A 20,553-nucleotide genomic window follows, 5' to 3' on the forward strand; every position below is an offset into this window, starting at 1 on the left:
CAGTTCTCTGGGGGTAGAGAGCCAGCACCACCAGAAGGTTCTGTGCCCCTCTCTGGAGATATAAACCCCTGAGGGCACTTTGAGTGAGCATTGTGATGTGTTTACAGCATTGTGGGGGGCAGCAGCTGAGGTGCAGAGCACAGGCTAGTTCTTCCGTAGATAGTGAGGTCTGGGGGAAGCTGGGTCTCGAGACAGGGGACTGGCAGGGTCTGGCTCACAGGGCCTAGGGCCCTCAGCCTCTCAGGAGAAGAGGTCATCAGTGTTTGGGGCAGGAGGGCTGCCTGGGGGGGGGGTGGCTAGGCAGCCCTGGGGAGGGCTGGTGAGGTCCTAGCCACCCCAGCCCAGTAAGAAGGCCCTGCCCAAGAGGAGTGGGTGGGTGAGGAGGGGCAGAGAAATGACAGGAGCCTGCCGGCATACTGCACAACACCTCAAGGCTTTTCTCTGCCAGGCAGGCCCCTGGGCCAAGACCCAGGTGATGGCCTGCTCTGCGCCCTCCACAACATGCAGGCACTGGGGGAAGAGGCCCCCAGCAATCTCACCAATGACTCTTGATTTGGGGACCCTTCACAGCAGCAGGAGGGTAGTGGGGGAGAGAGTTCAAGTAGCACAGGGGTGGAGGAATGGTGCGGGACTGGGGGTTGGCGGGAGGCCACAGTCAGGCCCCCAGCCGGGAGAACGTGGAGGGACCACGACAGGCCCCCTCTCCCTTCTGATCAGCTCAGGGAGGCTTCCCAGAGGAGAGGGCTCCCCCGTCTGTCACCTGGAACCCGCCTCGGTGGCTACCTCGGGGGAGCGCTGTTCCCTGCCCAGCTTGGCTCCCTGCTCCGTCCGTGCTACTAGACGCCAGCTTTATTTGATCTTGGGTCTTGCTTCTTCAGGTCTGCTCCTCGGGCGCGCACGGGGCTGCGTGGGTCACTGCAGTCACCCGGGCTGAGGCTGGGGAGGGGAGCTGGCACCTGGGCACCGCCGCCCCGGGACCGCAGGGCCCACACGGGACTCAACCGCTGCATCTGCGAAACAGACGCGAGAGCTCCCTCCAGGGCCGACCACTGAGGAGGCGCGCGCAGGCGCAGCCGGACTCTGCCGGGGCTGAGGGAGATGGGGGCTGGGGGCGGGGGGAAGGAGGGGTGCGCGCAAGCGCAGCGGTGAGAGAGGCGTCGTCCCTGAGCCCCGCGCTTGTCCGCGGTCTCGTCCCCACCGCCCGCCCGGACTCTGCGTGTGCACGCCGCAGCGGGGGAGTGGGTGGGACTGCGGGCGGGACCGCCCCGTTCCCCAGCGTCCCCCGCGGCAGCAGGCACTGACGTGGCCGCCGTCAGAGCCGCCATCTTGTGGGAGCGAAACCAACGCCTGCCTCCGAGCAGCAGCTGCGCCGCGGCCGCTGAGGGTGAGGCTGGGCCCGGGCCGAGGCGGGGGCGGGGGATGAGTTGAGGCCCGGCGTGAGGCTGGGCCGGGGCGGTGAGAGCCGAGATAGGTCCGAGGTGAGGCCGGGCCGGGCGAGGGGCGAGGTGAGGCCGGGCCGTGGGTCGAGGCGGGGAGCCGAAGTGAGGTGGGTAGAGGCGGGGAGCCGAGGCCCGGCAGGGGCCAGGGTCGAATAGAGGCCGGGGGCTGAGGAGAGGCTGGGACGGTCTGGGGGTTGAGGCCGGCCCTGGGACCGAGGCGGGGCGGGGCAGGGTGGGTGCTGTGTGCTGGGCCAGGGGTCTAGGCTGGGATGGGTGTCGAGTAGGGGCCGAGCTGGGTCGGGAGCCGAGTCGAGGCCGGGGAGGGGGTCGGTCGCGCAACCCTCTCCCCAAGCCCCCCAGAGCCGCCGGGGCGGGCGCCCGGAAGTCCGGCCCGCAACGCGGGCTCTCCAGGAAGTCTCGCTTCCTGCTCCGCCTGCGAGGCCTCCTGCTTCGGGGTCGCGAGGACCAGGACACTGAGGCCCGCAGCCCGGGACGCGGCCAAGGTCACGCGATGGCCAGGGTTTGAGCCCAATTCCTGTCTGTTCCGAGCACGGAGCCGGCGAGGCGGGGCGGGGTTCGGAGTCCGGGTTCCTGGGCGGGTGCTGTGGAGCTGGGGTCTGAGTGGGAGTGCCTGCGGCCTAAGGAAGCCCCCGATGGACGCGCTGGCGGCACTGTAGGGCCCCTTTATTCAAGCTTGCTGCAACCCCAGGATTGCTTCCTGGGTGCCTTTGACATGGATTGGAACACGCTTCCGAGCTGGTGAATCTTTAACCTACGTTTGGAACGACCTGTCCAGGGTTGAGGCGGCCTCCCTAGCAGAGCGTCCTAAAGCTTTCTTGTTGCCCAGTCCAAGTGGTTACGGGAGGTAAAACGGTAGCTTTGTTAATAAGGCTTGGCAATTAATTATAAAGTCCTTAAAATATTAGCTAATCAACTGAGCACTTCTGAGCTCCTCAAAACGCCAAGTTGCTGTTTTAAATGAATCAAGCAAAAATGCACAAGAAATCATTGGCAGGAGACAGAGGCAATTCAGACGATTTGGGGTGGCCCCGGAAGTCACTGTTGAGAGCTGTGTAGTTGATGTAGTTGTAGCTGATGTAGTTGGTGTTGGAGTAGTCAGCTCTAGTTCTTGTTTCAGAACTAGTGGTCAGCGTTTTTTTCTGCTGGCTGTTTGCATGGTTGCTCCTGCATTTCTGGCAGTGTGTGTGTGTCTGAAGGAGTGTGAGATGCCATGGCGCATGCTGTGTGTGGCGTCCTTGGAGCTTTCAGAAACTGTCAAGAGTAGCCAAAACTGGAAGAACTTTGAATGCATGGTGTTGTTAGCTGGGTCCAAAATTATGAGGAATTGAGTGTGTATGTGTTTACCACAAATCTGGCCACTTTGTTAGAGTGTGCCATAAAGGTTTTCTCTAGTTAACTGGTAGAACGTAGTGTGCCTCTTCACTGGGCATGTCCTGTTGAAACAAATCCTTGTCACTTGGGCATTAGAAACCTGCTGTTTCCCGTGAGGGTTAACTTCAGATACAGGTATTCAAAATTGCTACTTCAGAAAGATATAAAATAGTTGGTTTGGATAATAGCTGACTCACATGCTGTCTGCTCATTGTAAGAAAGTTAGTAGAAAGCAAAAACTGGTTCTCTGCTTCTCACAGTTCTGGTTTTTAAATCATGTGGTTTAGCTATTTGCTTTGCCTCTTGCACAATGTGAAGAGGGCGTTCAAACCTGCTAAGCCACCTCTACCAAAGATCAGACGGGGTTGAAACTACAGGAAGGTACACCTGGACTTTTCTGTTTACTTTAGTAGAATTCAGTATGGACCATCAGCCACTGAGATGATCTCCAGGGTCGAATGGCTGTAGGAATAAATCTAATATAGGGGAAGAACCCTTGTGCAAGTTCATAAATGGTATATTAACGTGGTTTGAGAGAGTTAAATCAGTTTCCTTCAGATTCTTCAAATTGAATGTTGCCTTGAGATATATGAATTTAAATATGTTCTTGATTACAGTTCGGGCTCACCAAGCATTTCTGCAGCCTTCCTGAGGGTTGTGATCACTTACTGAGCTGGTGTTCAGACCCAGCTAGCCTGTGCTTGCCATAGCATTTATGACTGGTCTCTGTACACATTGTCCCATAGATATTCTCCCCTTTGACCTTCCAATCTTTGTAGGATTAGGAGAATGAAGGAAATAAAATGTACATCTGTCAGAGGTGGTTGGGAAAGAAACATGAAAAACTCCTTTCAGGTGGGATCTTAACATTAAATAAGACCTTACCTCTTTTGTGGTCTGTCTGCTCATCATTGGTGTGGATGGTGTTAGAGATGTCCTCCCAGCACCATCTGAAGTGGTCTTTTGGAAACGTTTTTGACCTAATAGTGGGTTGGGTGTAACACTTCCTACTGGCAGGTAAAGGAGGGCTTGGGAATGTGTGAGTGTGAAAGAATGGGGGGTGGGGTTAATTTCAGAGTGTGAACCAGGGTGAGGGGGGTACTTCATCCTTAGGTTCTTATCCTCTTGTGATTGTTATAAAGTCTTTAAAATATAGCATCTGTTATAGCTATACAGCTCTATCACTATTCTGGAAGGTAGTTCAACATTCTCAGATGGATCAGATGGCCTGATTAGCTAGAAAAAATGTGACAGAATTTAACACAAAAACATCAAAGCTCCTTATTCCTAGGAGAATCTGTTAGGCCCTCACCCAGTTCTTTCACCCAAGCTTCCTTATATGAGTGGGAAGAAATGGTGAAGCTATCTGTTGCAGGGACTAACCTCCATATTCCTAACAAACCCATGTTTCCTGGGTTTTGCGTACATTGGAGACAAGAGCTTGGCAGCCTGTCATCAGCACATAGAAAGGGAAGAGTGAGACTTATCACTCACTGAAAAAGAAGAGACAGAAAAAAGCATACAAGACAGGCAGATTTTACACACATAGCAATCGGGAGCGATTCTCTTTAGGAGGCAAACATTTTTACACACCTGAGGCTACAGGGGTGACTGTTAGTATACAGCATAAATTAACAGAAGCCCCAGTTATGATCCATGCACATTTTCAGAAGTTAGAGATGTACAGTATATTTTAGAAACATTAATTAATGTTTAATCAGAATTTAGTAAGTTTTGCTCCTCAGAGGGATGCTAGCAAGCTAGAAGAGTTTGTCTCCAAAGAGCAAGTCATATGTAAAATAGCCAGCATCTTTTAGTTTGTATTGTACATCAAATTATTTTTGCAGTGATGTATGTGGGAGCTAAACAGAAAGCTTAATAGTACTAGGTCCCTGGGGTCCTGGAAATTTTTAACGTGAAGTTTTTAAGTATCCTATCAGTTTGACTTAGGGACAAATGGGCAAGAAAACAATTTCAAGATTCTGTCTAGACTCATATGTGAAGAGTAGGAACGAAGGCAAAGTTAGATGTGCCAGTGTTTTGATCACAGGTTTCAGGATAAAGGATGTCTTTGAAAATTGCTGTTAAGAGTGTGTTTTCCTGTGAAGTATTCTGTTATCTGTAGATGAGCGTGCACTTCCTAGCTGATTGAATCTATTAATTTATATTTAAAATACTGTATCTTTTGTCAATTTTGGTGATGTAACTTTGCTTAAAATAATTATAGCTTTTAGCATTTCTCTTTTGTCAAAGTGATATGAGATCTTGCAGATTCCTGGGGAGATCACTGAAAATATATTTTTAGTCACTAGTTGCAGGTATCTGAGAGCAGGTTTAGGAAGCAGATTGTGTAAACACCTCTCCTGTGGTATTGAACTTTGCTGAGATGGATGTGTTTGCCCTGAGTAGTTAACTGTGTCGCCACAGCCCAGATTTCCTCCTCACTGGAATGTCAAAGGAATGTTTAGATTCCACCACACTCATGTATACTTTTAAACCAGTATGAAATTCATCATTGAGTTGATAGGTTTTTTTTTTTCTGACAAACTAATTTTTCAGAAAAGCATATGTGTATGATTAATCTTTCTACTTTTTCATACTTAAGGCCCTGATAAATGTTCTTTTATGATTCTTTTCTCCTTCTTGACAGTGAATCTCTTGGGTGCCCAGGGAGGTGGCCAGTAGAGAAAGACAGGTGGAGATAGAGAGATGGGTGGAGGAAGGTGGGTGAGTTCTGGGCAGAGGAGGCCTCACTGGCAGAGTATAAGGCCGGGTGGAGATGCAAGGCCATGGCAGTGAATGGAATGGAAAAGCAGGCCAACAGGACACAGTAAAAGGAGTGGGCACTGAGTCAGACCTATCAGGAGGATAGAGGAGGAGGTGCCATTTGAGTAGAGGTATAAGGGAGTGGGGGTCCTGTGGGTCTTTGGGAGAAACAAGAAGCTTCTCCCAGGCAGGGGAACAGTAAGTGCAAAGGCCCTTAGGTGGGAGTGCACTTAGTGGTTTTGGAGACCTGCCAGGAGCACAGGAGGGGAGAGAAGCCTGCTGGTGTGTACCAGTGGTCCTTGGAGGGATAGCCCCACAGAAAGGGTATTTTGGGAACTTGTGGGAGGATTTTGGCCTCTGTCAATGGTGGGAGGCAATACTGATATTTAGTACGTTTAGCAGCAAGAATGCATTCTGCATGACTTTCATGTAGGTGAAAAATCTGTTTATATCTTAAACCTAATTCTGTTTATGTACAGAGTCAATGTGTGTGTGTGTGTGTGTGTGTGTGTGTGTTTGGTTTTAGTAGATGTTCTGAATTTTCCAGGAAAGAAACTACCTTGTAAATTAAAGGTGATTGTATTTTGTTCTTTGCAGAACTACCAAGAGTGTTCTCTGTTTCTGGGGTTGGGGGGGGGGGCATTTCATGGACACAGCAGGCCCTGAGTATCTGAGATGCTGGTGTATTTGTGGCAGTCTTCATTTGGTGGTTCTCTGACTACCTCCCTTGAACTTATAGTGTAGTCATGACCAATACTGAAGGTCATGTTTTATATTATATGACACCGTCTTTCATTTCCCTGTTACATTTTAGTTGGGGCAACATGGGTTTTTCGCAGTCTGGTGTGTATGTTGGTTGTATTGTCTGCTAGCTTCCTTTCTGGATTGCAGGGGTGCTGCGAAATGCCATGGGGGTGTCGGCTCTGATCTTCTTAAGGAACCTGACTTAGTCTGACCTTTCCTAACAGGCCCCTCTTGCTGGCATTGAGAACACCTTGCGGAGTGGAAGCTACAGGCTTTGGGAATGCCAGAGGAGAGATGAGGTGGCCGGGACCAGGTGGATAGTGATGGGGAAGCACCTTTCAAAGGGAGAGGTGATGGGACTTGCCAGTAAAGTAAACAGATTTGGGGATGAGAGGGACAGAGAGAGGAATTGTGAGTGTCTCTGGGGTTTGGGTCTGAAGAACTGGGAGGAAGTTGCAGAGGGTTAAAGTGGGAAAGAGTGGGTCCTTTATATTTGAGGATTAGATTTTGATGGGAGACCCATGTGTTAAGGGGGTAGTAGGAGAGAAGTCTGGAGGTGAGAGGAAGCTTCAACTGGGGTCCCATGTAGGGGACTGCGTTCCTCTGGGAGTGAATGGCTGGATAGGGGCAGTACTAGGGAGTGAAAGTGCAAGACACTGAGTGCGATGGGACTGCTGGTCACCTGAGGGGGGTGACGGGGACTGCTGGGAGATTTTAAGCAGAGGATGGCAGGAGCAGGTATATGAATGAAATTCCCCTGAGTCCAGGGCTGCCTAGGGTTTGAAATGTGAGCAGAGGTAGGAAGAGGCCTATTGAGAGGTTGCTGTGGCTGTTCAGGCCAAACACGAGAAGTTCCCACAAGGACATTGGCCTCCCAGGCAAGACCAGCTGCTTGGAGAGGCAGAGGTTGCCCTGAGTGCTCTGAGCTGGTGCACCTCTGGGTGCTCCTAACAAGGGTCTCAGGAGGGCAGATCTGGCAGGGGGCTTGCTTCAGAGGTAGGGGGATCTAACAGAGGCTCTCAACCACTGCTGCACTTTGCTATTCTGTGTCCTCTGGGAAGCTCATCACTCAGAAAAAGAGGTGGGGCTGTAGTTTTTTTTACATTTAGTTTTCAAAATGAAAGTTCTCTGCAGGCAAAAATCAAGTTTTGGAGATTGGTTTAATCATTTTAATCACAAAGTCCCTTTGTGCTGAAAAAGCCTCAGGGGGCCGCCTGCCACTCTGAGAAGTTTGAGGAGGAAGAACTTGGCACTCTGACAGCTCATGGTTGGTTGCAGTTCCCTTTTTCTTCAAGGGTGTGGAAAGGGGTCTGAGCAACACTGGCTTCTCCAGAGCCCCACCCTCGTGCCTGGAGAGGGTCCTATGTCTGCACCATGGGTGCAGGTGGCCTCCTTGAGAAGGCACCAGAACAGAAACCATAGGGGCTTTAGCATGTTTGTGGTGATCATATAATTAAAGAAGTAGAGTGACAAAAACAAATTAATGTGATATACTTTACAACAGAAATCAGAATCCTGAATTGCCTTCTCTTCCTTGTTCTCACTACTGGAACTGAAACGTAGGACTGTGTTATTTGACAGGTGTGCCTGCCCTTTCTACCAGGATCATGGGGACTGAGACTTCAGCAGCTGGAGCTGTGTGAGTGTGTGTGTGTGTGTGTGTGTGTGTGTGTGTGTCCACGCTCATGTTGAAGCTTTTAGCTGCATTGAGAGGGCTATAGTGTAACTGTGGATCAGTCTTTGACATTGCTTGGCCCAGAGTCTCTAAGGACTAATTTACCATTGAGGTGAGGTTGGAAGGATGAGCACTGTCGCTGTTCCACTTCTGTTTCACCATCTGTCAATTGGATTCATTGAGTACTGTTGAGCTTTTGTGTGCCCAGGGCTGTGCTCATCACACAACTACTCCTTACATGAGTTTGGTGACTGTTAGCCCCACAGTGTGTCGAGGGTATGCTGAGAACAATAAAAAGGAAAGGACTCTTCCCTGTGGAAGGTGGCATCTGAACTTGGCTTCAGAGGTTGAGTGAAGGGCTCGGTGGGCATGGCATAGGAAATCAGTATGGAGAGGGGACAGGGAGCACAGCCAAGGTCAGAATGTGGGCCTGAGTGACTTGCTGAGGAGTTCCAAACCAATGGTTCTCTGTTTGCCACTGGGATGGGTTGAAATACAATTCTAATTGATTTCCAAAGGACCACCGATGTGCAGAATTAGTAAGGAGTTGGTGGTACGACACTTTTCAGGGTATCTGGGTGGTTTAGAGTTGCCTGTAGTTTCTCTAATCCTGCTTTGCATTTTAGTCATAAATTGCTTTGTTTCCTCCATTTTCAGTTTAATTTGTTGTACATTTTAATATTGTGAGGTTGATGCAAATTTGTTTTTGGTTTTGTTTTTTCGGTCTTTTCTTTTTCCAGTAACAATTTCTTTAGACTTAAGTGTGTTTAGAGTCAGATAGAGGGTATATATGCCCTGACTTCTGGAGTAGAAGTGCTCATTAGGGTCCATGGCACTGGCCCCACCCACCACAGTGGGGGTCCCAGGCGCCCACCACCAGGTCTGCAGGACCAGGAAGCCATTCCATCACTGTTGCCCCATCCCATGGGCTAGCATACTCAGATGGTCCTGCATAGCTACAGGGGGCCAGGAATGTAGGTTTACTCTGGAAGGCCTCGAGCCCAGGGACAAATCTGGGAGAAGAAAATACCAAGGAGCAGCCAGCGTCTGCCACCAGGACGAATGCACAGAACTGTGAGAGATGCTCCTGATGTAGCATCCGAGTGAGGCCTCAACTTGTGGGTATCATCCACTCTTTGTTTCACGCCAGTTGGAGGCCACGTGACATTTGTGTTCAGAGGTCCTACATGGATATTGTTTTCATTTGCGGTAGACCCTCTGGTTATTTGCTCCCATCTGTAGATTTCACTTCAGTGTAAGTATCTTTGGTAATGGGCTTTGAGAACAGTTATGTTAAAAAATAGTAAGTAAAACTTCAAGACTATGAATAAGGGAGAATTGCAAAACATAAATAAATATATTCATCAGTTAAATGCTTTGGATTTTGTAGTTATTGGTTAAGTAGGATTAATTGCAGTTACACTGTTTCCACGCTTGCCTTGTGGTTGGTATGCTTGTTCCATTAGACAATGGACAGTGACTCTTGGATATTCATGTTAGTATAGACCAAGAGCTACGTTCATGAATGAAACTCATTTCTTGTTGTCATTTTAAGGATTTCACCTTGAATCTTAAGCTGGCCAAGAGGGACCTAAATTGAATTTCACTGGTTGCTCCTCCTAAGAATCAGACCTGACCGGAAACCCCTTCCTTCAGCTTTGGGAGGCAACTTGCAGGGCATCTAGAGACCAGGGTTAGTGTACTAGCCTCTAGATTTCTGGCACTCATCCTCCTCTTGGGGGGGGTGGTGTGTGTGTTGGGAACGGGACTGCTGCATAGAGGCCAGGTCTAGTGCCTAATTGATTCCTGCAAAACATCCTAAAAGTTTTGTTGTGAAAAACAAAAAACAGTCTCCCATTGGAATTCACCTTTAGAAGCAGACCTGAACTATACAGTTCTAGAATGTTTTTGCATGTTCTTTCACTTATTCTTCTTCTTTGTATTGAAAGTTCGGAGTCAGGGTAGATGAAATGGGTGGAGGTGGTCAAAAGGTACAAACTTCCGGTCGTAAGATAAATAAATCCTGTAATATGAGGTGCAGTATGGTGACTGTAGTTTACCGTACTGTATTTATATTTGAAAGTTGCTAGAGAGGAAATCTTAAAAGTTCTCATCACAAGGAAAAAAAGGGTGACTGTGTGAGGTGATGGGAGTTACCTAGACTTTTTGTGGTGATCATTTCACAATATATTCACATACCAAGTCATTATTTTGTACACCTGAAAAGAATACAGTATGTCAGTTATATCTGAATAAAACTGAAAGGAAAAAAAAGGTTCAGTCAACTTAATTACATCCTTTGAGTGTCTCAGGCTGAATATTCTTCCTTCTGAGCGTGTTGTTGATTCTTATCTTCATCACAATGTGTTAGGCCTATGAGGTGTATCTGCCTATCACTAGTATTGGCACGTTCAGTATTCTTCTTATGATAATTTTTATGAAAAAGTGACAACATGTAACGCTCTACTCAACTGCAGAAAAATGTTAGAGCTACAGAAATGGAATGTTGGACTAATAGAATAATGACTTAAGGCTTTATTTAGCTGATGGGGTGGAGCTACAAGTTGATGTACAAAAAGCAGTTTGTAGCAGATTATATTATGTGATCATATTGCCTATGAAAGTAGAGGACCCCCACCCCTTAAAATTAAATCCTACATGTCAGGGATGAATTAGGCTTTTGAGTGGTTGATAATCTAAGCACATATTTGACTGCTTGAAGAATGAATGAAACCCTTAAAGAAAATGTTTTATAATGTATATCAATTCCTCAGGAAGATCTTCACTTTGTTAATTTTTCTCAAATTAGATATTAAAACTGAAATTATGAACTATTGAGCTGTACATTTTACTATATGTAATTTACACCTAATAAACTTGAGTTTTTTTAAAAAGAGCAAAACGAAAAAAGTTCTGATGTTACCTAGCTGTTCATTTGAATAAGGGATTCATCCATGTGATCTCTCATTTACAGAGGGACCAGAACAGCCCATCACATCTGAAGCACAGAATAGAATCCAAACCCTTGTTTTTTGCCTCCCTGGGCAAAACGAAACATTTTCGTTTCCCAAGACATGCTCTAGGTTAGTGGTTTATTCTTCCTACTGATTCCCAACAGTTTGGGTCATCTTGATATGGATACAGAGATTTTGTTAAGTAAACCAGCTCAAACAGTTTCAGAAAATGTGACAAACTTTCCTTCTGCAGAAGTAAGCTGCACAGCTCTGTAGGGGAGGGCTGTCCCTTGCTTATCCTGAATCCTCTGAGGCTTGTTAGGAGATGCAGCAGGCACAGGTAGAGGTCGTGGGTACATATATTTCTCTTCAGCAGCTAAACCAGTCACTCTGGATTCATTTACTGGAGTGGAACGGGTGTAAACTCACGCTACGTTTTTTCCTCCCTGCACTGGCTTTCCCAGGGAGGCCTTTTGTTGGCCTTGGCCTGTAGCCTAGTAGGTCTTTGCATGCAGGAGTGTAGGCAGCCAGTTGTGTCTCGTTCTTTGCTATAATGTTGAACTGCCACCCTATCATTGTTTCTGGTCCTAACCAGAAAAAGGAAAAAACCATTCTTAAGGGGCTGTGTCCGCTCAGAGCTTTCTGTCTCAGGAAAGAGACGTGCTGTTGTTGCATCTTCTTATGAGCCAGCTCGAAGATGCAAACTCAGGTAGGTGCAGGGAAGTGCTCTTTTAAGAAAATCAGCGTCTTCACTGCTTACAAATACTCACGATCATTACCATGAACCTGAAAAACAGGTTTTGACCTTAGTGCTAGGGATCCTGGTGGAGGAAAGGGTGAAATAGGCCTAGGCTGGGCATCCTACAAGTTAGAACCTGTGTGGAGAGGCCACGGAACAACTCTTGTGGTCACTGTTGAACCTTTCCATTGTGATACTGTGTTAGGTCAGGAGCTGCCAGGGTCCCTGGACCAGGTGCAGGGCGGGTATAGATAGATGCTTGTATAGTGGGAGAGACCAAGTGCTGTGTGTAGCGTCTTAAACCCTAGAGTTTGTGCTCATCCCCATCCAGGTTCAGCCACCAAATATATGGCCCACTTCCCCTTTAGGGCTTCAGGACTTGAGTAAGTTAAAAAACTGCGTGTGGAAGGCAGGGACCACACTGATAATCAGGGCTCAGCAGACTGCACGGCCAAGGCAGGCCAGGGGTGAGTGGGCAGACACACTGGGGTGGGGAGGGGAGGGTGGTGAAAAGGGCGTGACAGGAGGAGGAGGCTCTTGGACTGCCATGGCTGTGACTGACTGCATTTTGAGGCTGACATGCGGGTGTGGGCCTGCTGCTGGGCCCAGTTTACCTGGAATGTTCCATCAGTCCCATGTGGGAGTTGGGAGAGTACACATAACCTTTTCACCCCTTAGTGCCCAGGTTTTTGTGTCAATTTGTAGGAACGTAACACTAAAACAAGTATAAACAGCAGTCTTCCATCCTGCCTCCCAGGGATAGCCCCTTTCATGCCTCACTGTACTAAATAGTGTGCTAATACTGTTTCTCAGTGTGTCAGCTTTGGACGGTGAGGGTTGGCCTTTGAGACCACAAGTTCTGGCCTCAGCTTTCCAATACCCAGCAATGACAGTCAAAGTATTGTGACTGAGTAAATATTGTTCACTGCTGAGTCAAGTGGTGACTGGCTTATGGTTTCCCTCAGGAAATCTTAAATGACTTCTTTGCATTTTCATCCTTGGGTTTTTTTCTGTGTACCTGTCATTAGTTTTTCCCAATTCCCCTAGAATTGCCAAACCCCACGTTTAAACCACATAGGTAACTGTTCCTCTTTTCCTGGAACTCTCCTCCTTCCTGCTGCAGCCCGGGCTGGCTGCTGTTCAGGCCTGCCTCTGTGTCTCCCTCCATCACCTTGGGGGCTCCCCCTGCCTGTGGCAACCTGGAGAAGAAGGCATGTGTGAAGCCTTGCATTTCTGACCTCTGTTCTGCCCTTTGGCTGATACAGAATTACAGATTGAAAGTGCTGCTTATGTCTCTCTTTTGGGGGAACAGTTTGAGGTTCACCACATAATTGAAGGAAAGGCATGGAGATTTCCAATACCCACATAGCCTTCCTCACTATATCCCCCACTAGAGTGGTGCATTTGTTACAATTGATGAACCTACATTGATATATCATCATCCGGAGCCCATAGTTTACCTTAGGGTTCACTCTTGGTATTGTGTGTTCTGTAGGTTTGGAGAAATGCATAATGACACGTATCTACCATCGCAGTTTCACACAGAATAGTTTCACTGTCCTAAAAATCCTTTGTGCTCCACCTAGTCATCCCTCCCTTCCACCTAACCCCTCACAACCACTGAAAGGATCTTTTTACTGTCTCCACAGTTTTGCCTTTTCCAGAATGTCACATAGTTGCCATTATAGGTGTGTAGTATTCTTAGATTGGCTTCTTTCACTTAGTAATGCACATGTATGCTCTTCCATGTCTTTTCATGTCTTGATAATGCCTTTCTTTTTAGTGTTGAATAATATTATACTGTTTGGATGTACCACGGCTTATCCATTCACCTACTGAAAGACATCATGGTTGCTTCCAAATTGTGGCAAAATTTGGAATGAATAAAACTTTTTGGAATGAATAAAGCTTCTGTAAACATCAGTGTGCAGGTGTCTGTGTGGATGTTAGTTTTCAGCTCCTTTGGGAGCATGATTGCTGAATTATATGTTCAGAGTATGTTTTGTAAGAAACCTCTAAACTGCCGAACAACTGTACCATTTTGCATTCCCTCGGGTAATGAAGGAGAGTTCCTGTTGCTCCACATTCTTGCCATTGCCAGCGTGTGTTCTGGATTTTGGCTTTTGGTCATTCTAATAGGTGTGCAGTAATAGCTCATTGTTTTAAGTTGCATTTCTCTGAGGACATATGATGAGCATCTTTTCATTGCTTACTTGCCTTCTGTAAATCTTTAATGAGGTTTTCATTAAGATCTTTGGCCCATTTTTTAAATTCTAAAATTAAATTTAAATTTGTTATTGTTGAGTTATAAGTGGTCTTTGTATATTTTGGATGACAGTCCTTTATCAGATGTATCTCTTGCAGATATATTCTCCCAGTCTGGTTTTGTCTTTCACAGAGCAGAAGTTTGTCATTTTAATGAAGTTCAGTTTATCAGTTATTTCTTTCATGGGATCATGATGTCTTTGGTGTTGTGTCTAAAAAGTCATCACCATACGCAAGGTAGATGTTGGTCTTTTTTTTTCATTGACGAGTTTAACATTTAATTACTTTCTTTTTTTTTTTTTTTTTTTTTTTCACACACACTGTATTTTATTTTTACAAGAGATAAATAGACTGACACCAAGCATTGTACATGGATGACCACAACAAAAGCAACAATGATTGCAATTACCAAACATGAAACACACTCATACTATGTCATAATATTGACATTCAGTCCAGTAATCCTCCACTGCAACAGCTCCTTTACTTTGCAGTGAAAATTGATTTGTATATTCTTTGCCTCTGAGTTCTTGTGGGATTTTTTCTTTTTTTAAAATTCAACCAGAAAGTCACAAAAATTATACTCATCCTCATCAGTTCACTCAGTCCCATGTAATTAATTTTTTTTTTTTCATCTTGATCTTTTGTTAGCACTTTTATGAGCTCATCAGTTTTTCATTAGAGTTCTGAAAATGCTTATTCATTAAGTTCAGCAGTACAGTCAGGTACCAGAAACCTGTACTTGTCAGAGTCTTTTCCATGAATTTCCTGAAGATGAAACCCTTTTATAGGAACATATTTACAAAAGCATCATGGTCTTTTAAATTGCTCCTCGTTTCCCCCTGCCTTTTTTTTTGTTTGTTTGTTTAATATTTATTTATTTGGCTGCGTTGGGTCTTAGTTGCTGCACTCAGGACCCAGTTCCCTGATCAGGGATCGAACCCGGGCCCCCTGCATTGGAAGCTCGGGGCCCTAGCCACTGGACCACCAGGGAAGTCCCAGTTTCCTCTTTTTTAAATCTTGTGTGTGTGTGTGTGTGTGGATTTTTTTCACTTTGGTTGTGAGGTCTGCTGTTCTCTGTGTCCTAATGCCCTGTTCTTGTTTTGTGGGCACCAGGTCCCCACCATGTTGATGCCAAGGCTGTGTGTGGGTTGGGGATTTTGTTTGTTTTTTATTGTTTTTTTCCTTTTAAATGTCTTCTGTGTTCTCTCCAAATTCTTTGTTTCAGTCACTTGCATTGGGGGCTTCTTAAAGGGAGATAGGGGCATGGCTGTTTGAGGGCCTCCAGGTGCAAGAATCCATAGGTCCTTGCTTTGAGGCCTCTGGGTTACATGTGAGGGTCTGCCAGGGCAGTGTGCCTCCCTGTTGATTTTGCCGTATCCGTCTGTTTCCAGTACAGTGCACCCCATGCCCTCCTCTGCCTGGATAGCGGAGTCAGGGCCCCTGGTTCAGTTGCTCCAAAAAGGTCCCTTGGCTCTCCTGCAGAGCTGAGGATGAGTACTCGGTCAGGGTCAGACCTCACCAAAATTTGCTGTCTTCTGTCACCTCTTTCCACCTCCCCCCACGTTTCTCTTTTGAGTCAGTCATCACTTATTTCTTTATTGGTAACGATTTCAGGAGTAAGCTGAGATAAATGTGTGTGTTCAGTTTATTCTGTCTTCCATAATTTATCATCGTTTATATTTAGGAAAAATGGCTGTCTGCAGAAAAGGAAATATCATAGTAAAGATATTTTTAAATTTTAATTTTATAACTAGGTAATATTATTCAAAACCAAAAAGAATTAAAAAGTGTTGAAAGTGCACTGAAGCCTGCTGGAAGGGCCTCCACTGGACACCTCTAGGACCATTAGAGCATCTAAGTCACAGTGGGGTGGTGATTCTGACCTACTGAGTAAACTAGGAATGCACAAGTTCACACTATATCAATATATGGAGAAGTGGTTCCTTGCAGTAGAATGCTAACTAACTAATAGCTGGAAGGAATGACTCAATAGAAAATCACCATTTGACAGTCCTCATGGCAATAATTCAGCCAGGAAATGTCAGAGTGCTAAAACTAGAAGGTGGAAGTTGGATGAGGAGCAGGACGTGGACTTAGTCATTCAATACTCACTGATGACTAAGGCAGAAAGTAACTTGCAGTGGAGGCCTGGCGACTCCACCTGAGCCTGTCATCAGAGGTGATAAGGAATGGTGGGGATCTGGGGCACCGCCCCCCAGGTGGGGTGCAGTGGGGCGTGCCTGTGGCAGGCCCATATCTGTGTCCTTCATGGGTCTGGCCTCTGACCGCAGCAGTGTCCATCCAAAGTCCAAAGACTGGGGAGCTCATTGTTACTTCTAGGGGGGTCAGGTATGCAGGGCAAGGCTCCTTCCAAGCCTTGACAGTGGCTTCCACCAACACCCTCTCAGAGGTCAGGTGCAAGCAGCTCCTGCCTGCTTGGAACAAGTTCTCTGTGGTTCATTTGGTTTTCTGTCAACACTCACACAGAATTCTTCCCAGTTGAAGGCTGCCCAGCTCTCCACAGCTTGGCTTCACCTTAAGTGCCAAAAGTCCAGATTTCTGGCTTCCCTGGTGGCGCAGTGGTTAAGAATCCGCCTGCCAATGCAGGGGACATGGGTTCGAGCCCTGGTCCAGGAAGATCCCACATGCCGCGGAGCAGCTAAGCCTGTGCGCCACAACTACTGAAGCCCACATGCCTAGAGCCCGTGCTCTGCAACAAGAGAAGCCACCGCAGTGAGAAGCCCGCACACAGCAACAAAGACCCACCTCAGCCATTAATTAATTAATTTTTTTTTTTTTTAAGTCCAGATTCCTAAGCATTTGAGAAAGTGACCGTTTTTTCCTAAGGCCTTGTTTGGAAATAAAACAGTTGAAGGAGGAGAGTACTGAGCATGGAGAGGCCAGGCCTGGGCAGCTCTGGTGCCTTGGGCGCCTTTTGGGACAGGAGATCCCGTCCTCCGTGAGCCTCACTCTCCCACAGCTGCAGTCACTTGTCCCTTCCTACAGGTCTGGGTGTCTGGGCCTGGTCTCTGACCTTGGGTCCAGCCAGCTCAGTGGTATCCTAGTGCTTCTGCGCTGCTGAGTGAGGAGAGCCTGGCAGGAGCCCAAACACAGCACACGTGTTCTCGTACAAGCATGTTGCTGCACCACACAGGCCTTCTCCTCTCTGGGACAGCACTGACCACAGCTCTTGGGAAAGTGTCCCCTGACAGGCTCCCCAGGGTCATTGCTGTGGGCTCACCCTTAGACTGAATGCCCTGGTGTGCTGCCCTAGAGCCCAGGTGTTCTTACTCTACTGGTCCTGCCTGCAGGGTGTGCTAAGCTCTCAGCGTGTTGGGAAAGGTTGGCTTTTGGTCTCTGCCATGGGCCCTCCTAGCTTCTCGTGTGTTAGTTGCCTTAACATTGGACTGTTTTTCATTGAGACTTGGAGCAGTTGGGAGACATGGTAGGGCCTTGGAGTGGTTATTTCTGGCCCCTTCAAAAGCTCTGTATTAGATTATGGAGAATCCAGCATTCATTTGAAAGCCACACCTCTCCACGCATGTTGGACATTGCACCCCACAGTGGCAGGTTGTAGGACTTAGAGGTAAGTTACCCCGAGGCCTTGGGCGTCACTTCCTGAGATAATGGCAGCAGCTGCTTCAAAATCCAGTCAGCCCTGTTCTAAGATTCCCATTCTCTCCCTTCTAAGGGTGATTTCAGGGCTCAAGAGGCAGGCGGGCAGGACTCTTTTTTCTTTTGGATAGGAACCAGAATTTCATTAGCTTATGCCTTGTGAGTTTTCAGGAGAGATAGGATGTCCATCTGTCTGTCTGTGGGTGAGTCTGTCTGTCTCTGAGCTGCTCCTGCTTTGCTGGCCCTGGGCAGCACAGAAAGAGACACAAGGACTCCTTGTATCTGCAGGTTTCTCTGGCCAGTGTTGCTCCCATCAGTCTACAGCATGGGGAATATCTTTGCAAACCTCTTCAAGGGCCTTTTTGGCAAAAAAGAAATGCGCATTCTCATGGTGGGCCTAGATGCTGCGGGAAAGACCACCATCCTGTACAAACTGAAGCTGGGTGAAATCGTGACCACCATTCCCACTATAGGTGAGGAGGCTGGGCCTCGGGAGGCTAGGGGGTAGTGGTAGCCCTGGGGAGAGCCTCACACGGGGTCTCCTCCAGGCTTCAACGTGGAAACCGTGGAATACAAGAACATCAGCTTCACTGTGTGGGACGTGGGCGGCCAGGACAAGATCCGGCCTCTGTGGCGCCACTACTTCCAGAACACACAAGGTGAGGGTGGGCCACCCCATTACAACCCCTCAGGAGGGGGGCTGTGGCCTTTGGGAGAGGTTGGGGGTGTCCCGGGTGCCTGCACTAATGCTTACTGTTCCCTATGCAGGTCTCATCTTCGTGGTCGACAGCAATGACAGAGAGCGTGTGAATGAGGCCCGAGAGGAGCTTATGAGGATGCTGGCAGAAGACGAGCTCAGGGACGCCGTTCTGCTCGTGTTTGCTAACAAACAGGTACGCATGACTGAGCCACCCTGTGTGCTGGTGGTGGGTGCATGTTAGGCAGCCAGCCTCTCAGTGATGGAGGTCTGACGGGGGTCACAGATCAGGTGGAGAGGGTTCCATGCAGTCCTCTTGACCCATGCCCGCTTTGCTACCCTCCCCCCTAGGACCTCCCCAATGCCATGAATGCAGCTGAGATCACGGACAAGCTGGGTCTGCACTCTCTGCGCCACAGGAACTGGTACATTCAGGCCACCTGTGCCACCAGCGGGGACGGGCTCTATGAGGGACTGGACTGGCTGTCCAATCAGCTCCGGAACCAGAAGTGAGCTGTACTCTCTCCTCCCCTCACACTCCCTCCTTCTACCCTCGCTTTACTCTCATGTGGCAAACGTGCCCCTGTGGTGTGAGTGCCAGAAGCTGTCTCCATGGTCGGTCACAGTGTGCTTCACCATGCTGTAAATGTGCAGACGCAGCCTGCAACTGGGTTTTTATTTAATGTAAATAGTTTTTGTTTCCAATGAGGCAGTTTCTGGTACTCCTATGCAATATTACTCAGCTTTTTTTATTGTAAAAAGAAAATCAACCCACTGTTTAGTACTGAGAAGGGATTTTAGGCACACGGGTCATCCAGGAGTCGCTGTGTCAGAAAAGCCCGATGTTCCTCTTCTGGGCTTTACATCTGTGTTGAGATCCATTTTGGTGGTTGGTTTTTAACCCAAACTCAGTGCATTTTTTAAAATAGTTACAAATACAAGATAAGGAGAACACTTGAACACACAGAAGGGAGAAATGTGCCTAGTGTAGGTTCTGCAGTAATGGCCTGAGTCCAGTCCACCAGTGGTCTGTTTCCCGTTGGGAACGTGAAACGGGGCAGAACCAGCTATGATCCATTCTGCATGGTCACAATAGGGTCCCTGTGATTTGCTCTGTCTTGGGTCATCCCACACCCCATAGCGTTTGTGCTTGTATCTGTGCTTACGTGGCTGCCCAGGAGATGGGCTGGAGGCTGCAGCCACCGCTCTCAGACCCCTTGGAGGAACCCCAGCCTTTTCTTGGGTCAGCATGGGCACTTTGGTTGGAACGCTCTGGTTTGAGCGGGAGCCCTGCAGTCCCCTTGCTTGCCTGCTCCGGGCTCTCTGGGGTCTCACCAGCAGGAGCGCGGGTGGTCATCCTTGAGCCCCAGCCCCTCGGAGCCCCTGTCTACGTGTGCTTTCACTCCCTCAGCCTGCAAGGGTCAGATTTGCCATCGAAAAATGATAACCTCTACTTTTTTCTTTTGTATTTTGATAAACACTGAAGAAGCTGGAGCTGTTAAACTTTATCTTGGGGAAAACCTCAGAACTGGTTTATTTGGTGTCGTGGAACCTCTTACTGCTTTCAATACACAATTAGTAATCAACTGTTTTGTATACTTGTTTTCAGTTTTCATTTCGACAAACAAGCACTGTAATTACAGCTATTAGAATAAAATCTCTTAACTATTTCATGGCTCTCCCATTTTTGGGTGCCCCTGACTGACAGTCTGCCTCTTGGAAGCTGGGCAGGGACTGCTGCTTCCTCCTCACTTAGGGAGGGCAGCATTGCTCTGACTTGCCCCGTTCCCTCTCTCTGCCCATCCCTTCCCTGCCACCCCACCCCCCCTCCCCCACCGCTTCACTTTCCCATGGGTGGGTGTGGGTATGTCCCAGTGCCCTTGTGGTGACCACCTCATTGGTCTCATGCTGGCAGTCCAGCCCCCTGGTCCCAGTCTTGGCAATGCTTTTGGTTGTGAAAGGGACGGCAGGGTCACCATATGGAGTATCCCCAAAAGGCTAGGGCCAGGTGGTATGTGGAGGAAACCCGCCACCCTTCCCAACATCCACCCTCTGTGGTACCCCCCAAGCCAGCCAGCTTATCCTCTGGAGGGGCGGGAACCCCTGGCCAAGCTCCACGTCACTGCCACAGTGATTGACCTATGCCTGGCTGGGTGCTTTGTGCACCTGTGCCAGACCCCATCCCACTTTTGCAGGGGTTATCCCTCTGACTTGGAGCCCTTCTTGGCACCCTTGTTCCCCTCACTGGGTGCAGGCATTGGCAG

General features: G+C 48.1%; 1 protein-coding gene across 1 annotated transcript; it reads left to right on the top strand.

The window, feature by feature from the left end:
* Positions 1–1,277: 1,277 nt before the first annotated feature.
* On the top strand, positions 1,278–19,959 carry ARF1 (ADP ribosylation factor 1). The gene is made up of 5 exons (XM_061190096.1): positions 1,278–1,384; positions 17,881–18,065; positions 18,141–18,251; positions 18,361–18,485; positions 18,641–19,959. The coding sequence occupies exons 2-5, from the start codon at positions 17,918–17,920 to the stop codon at positions 18,800–18,802; spliced, it is 546 nt and encodes a 181-aa protein (XP_061046079.1). The 5' UTR covers positions 1,278–1,384; positions 17,881–17,917; the 3' UTR covers positions 18,803–19,959.
* The last annotated feature ends 594 nt before the right edge of the window (positions 19,960–20,553 follow it).

This window comes from Eubalaena glacialis, chromosome 4 (genome assembly GCF_028564815.1).
Source record: "Eubalaena glacialis isolate mEubGla1 chromosome 4, mEubGla1.1.hap2.+ XY, whole genome shotgun sequence".
Classification (NCBI taxonomy): Eukaryota; Metazoa; Chordata; class Mammalia; order Artiodactyla; family Balaenidae; genus Eubalaena; species Eubalaena glacialis.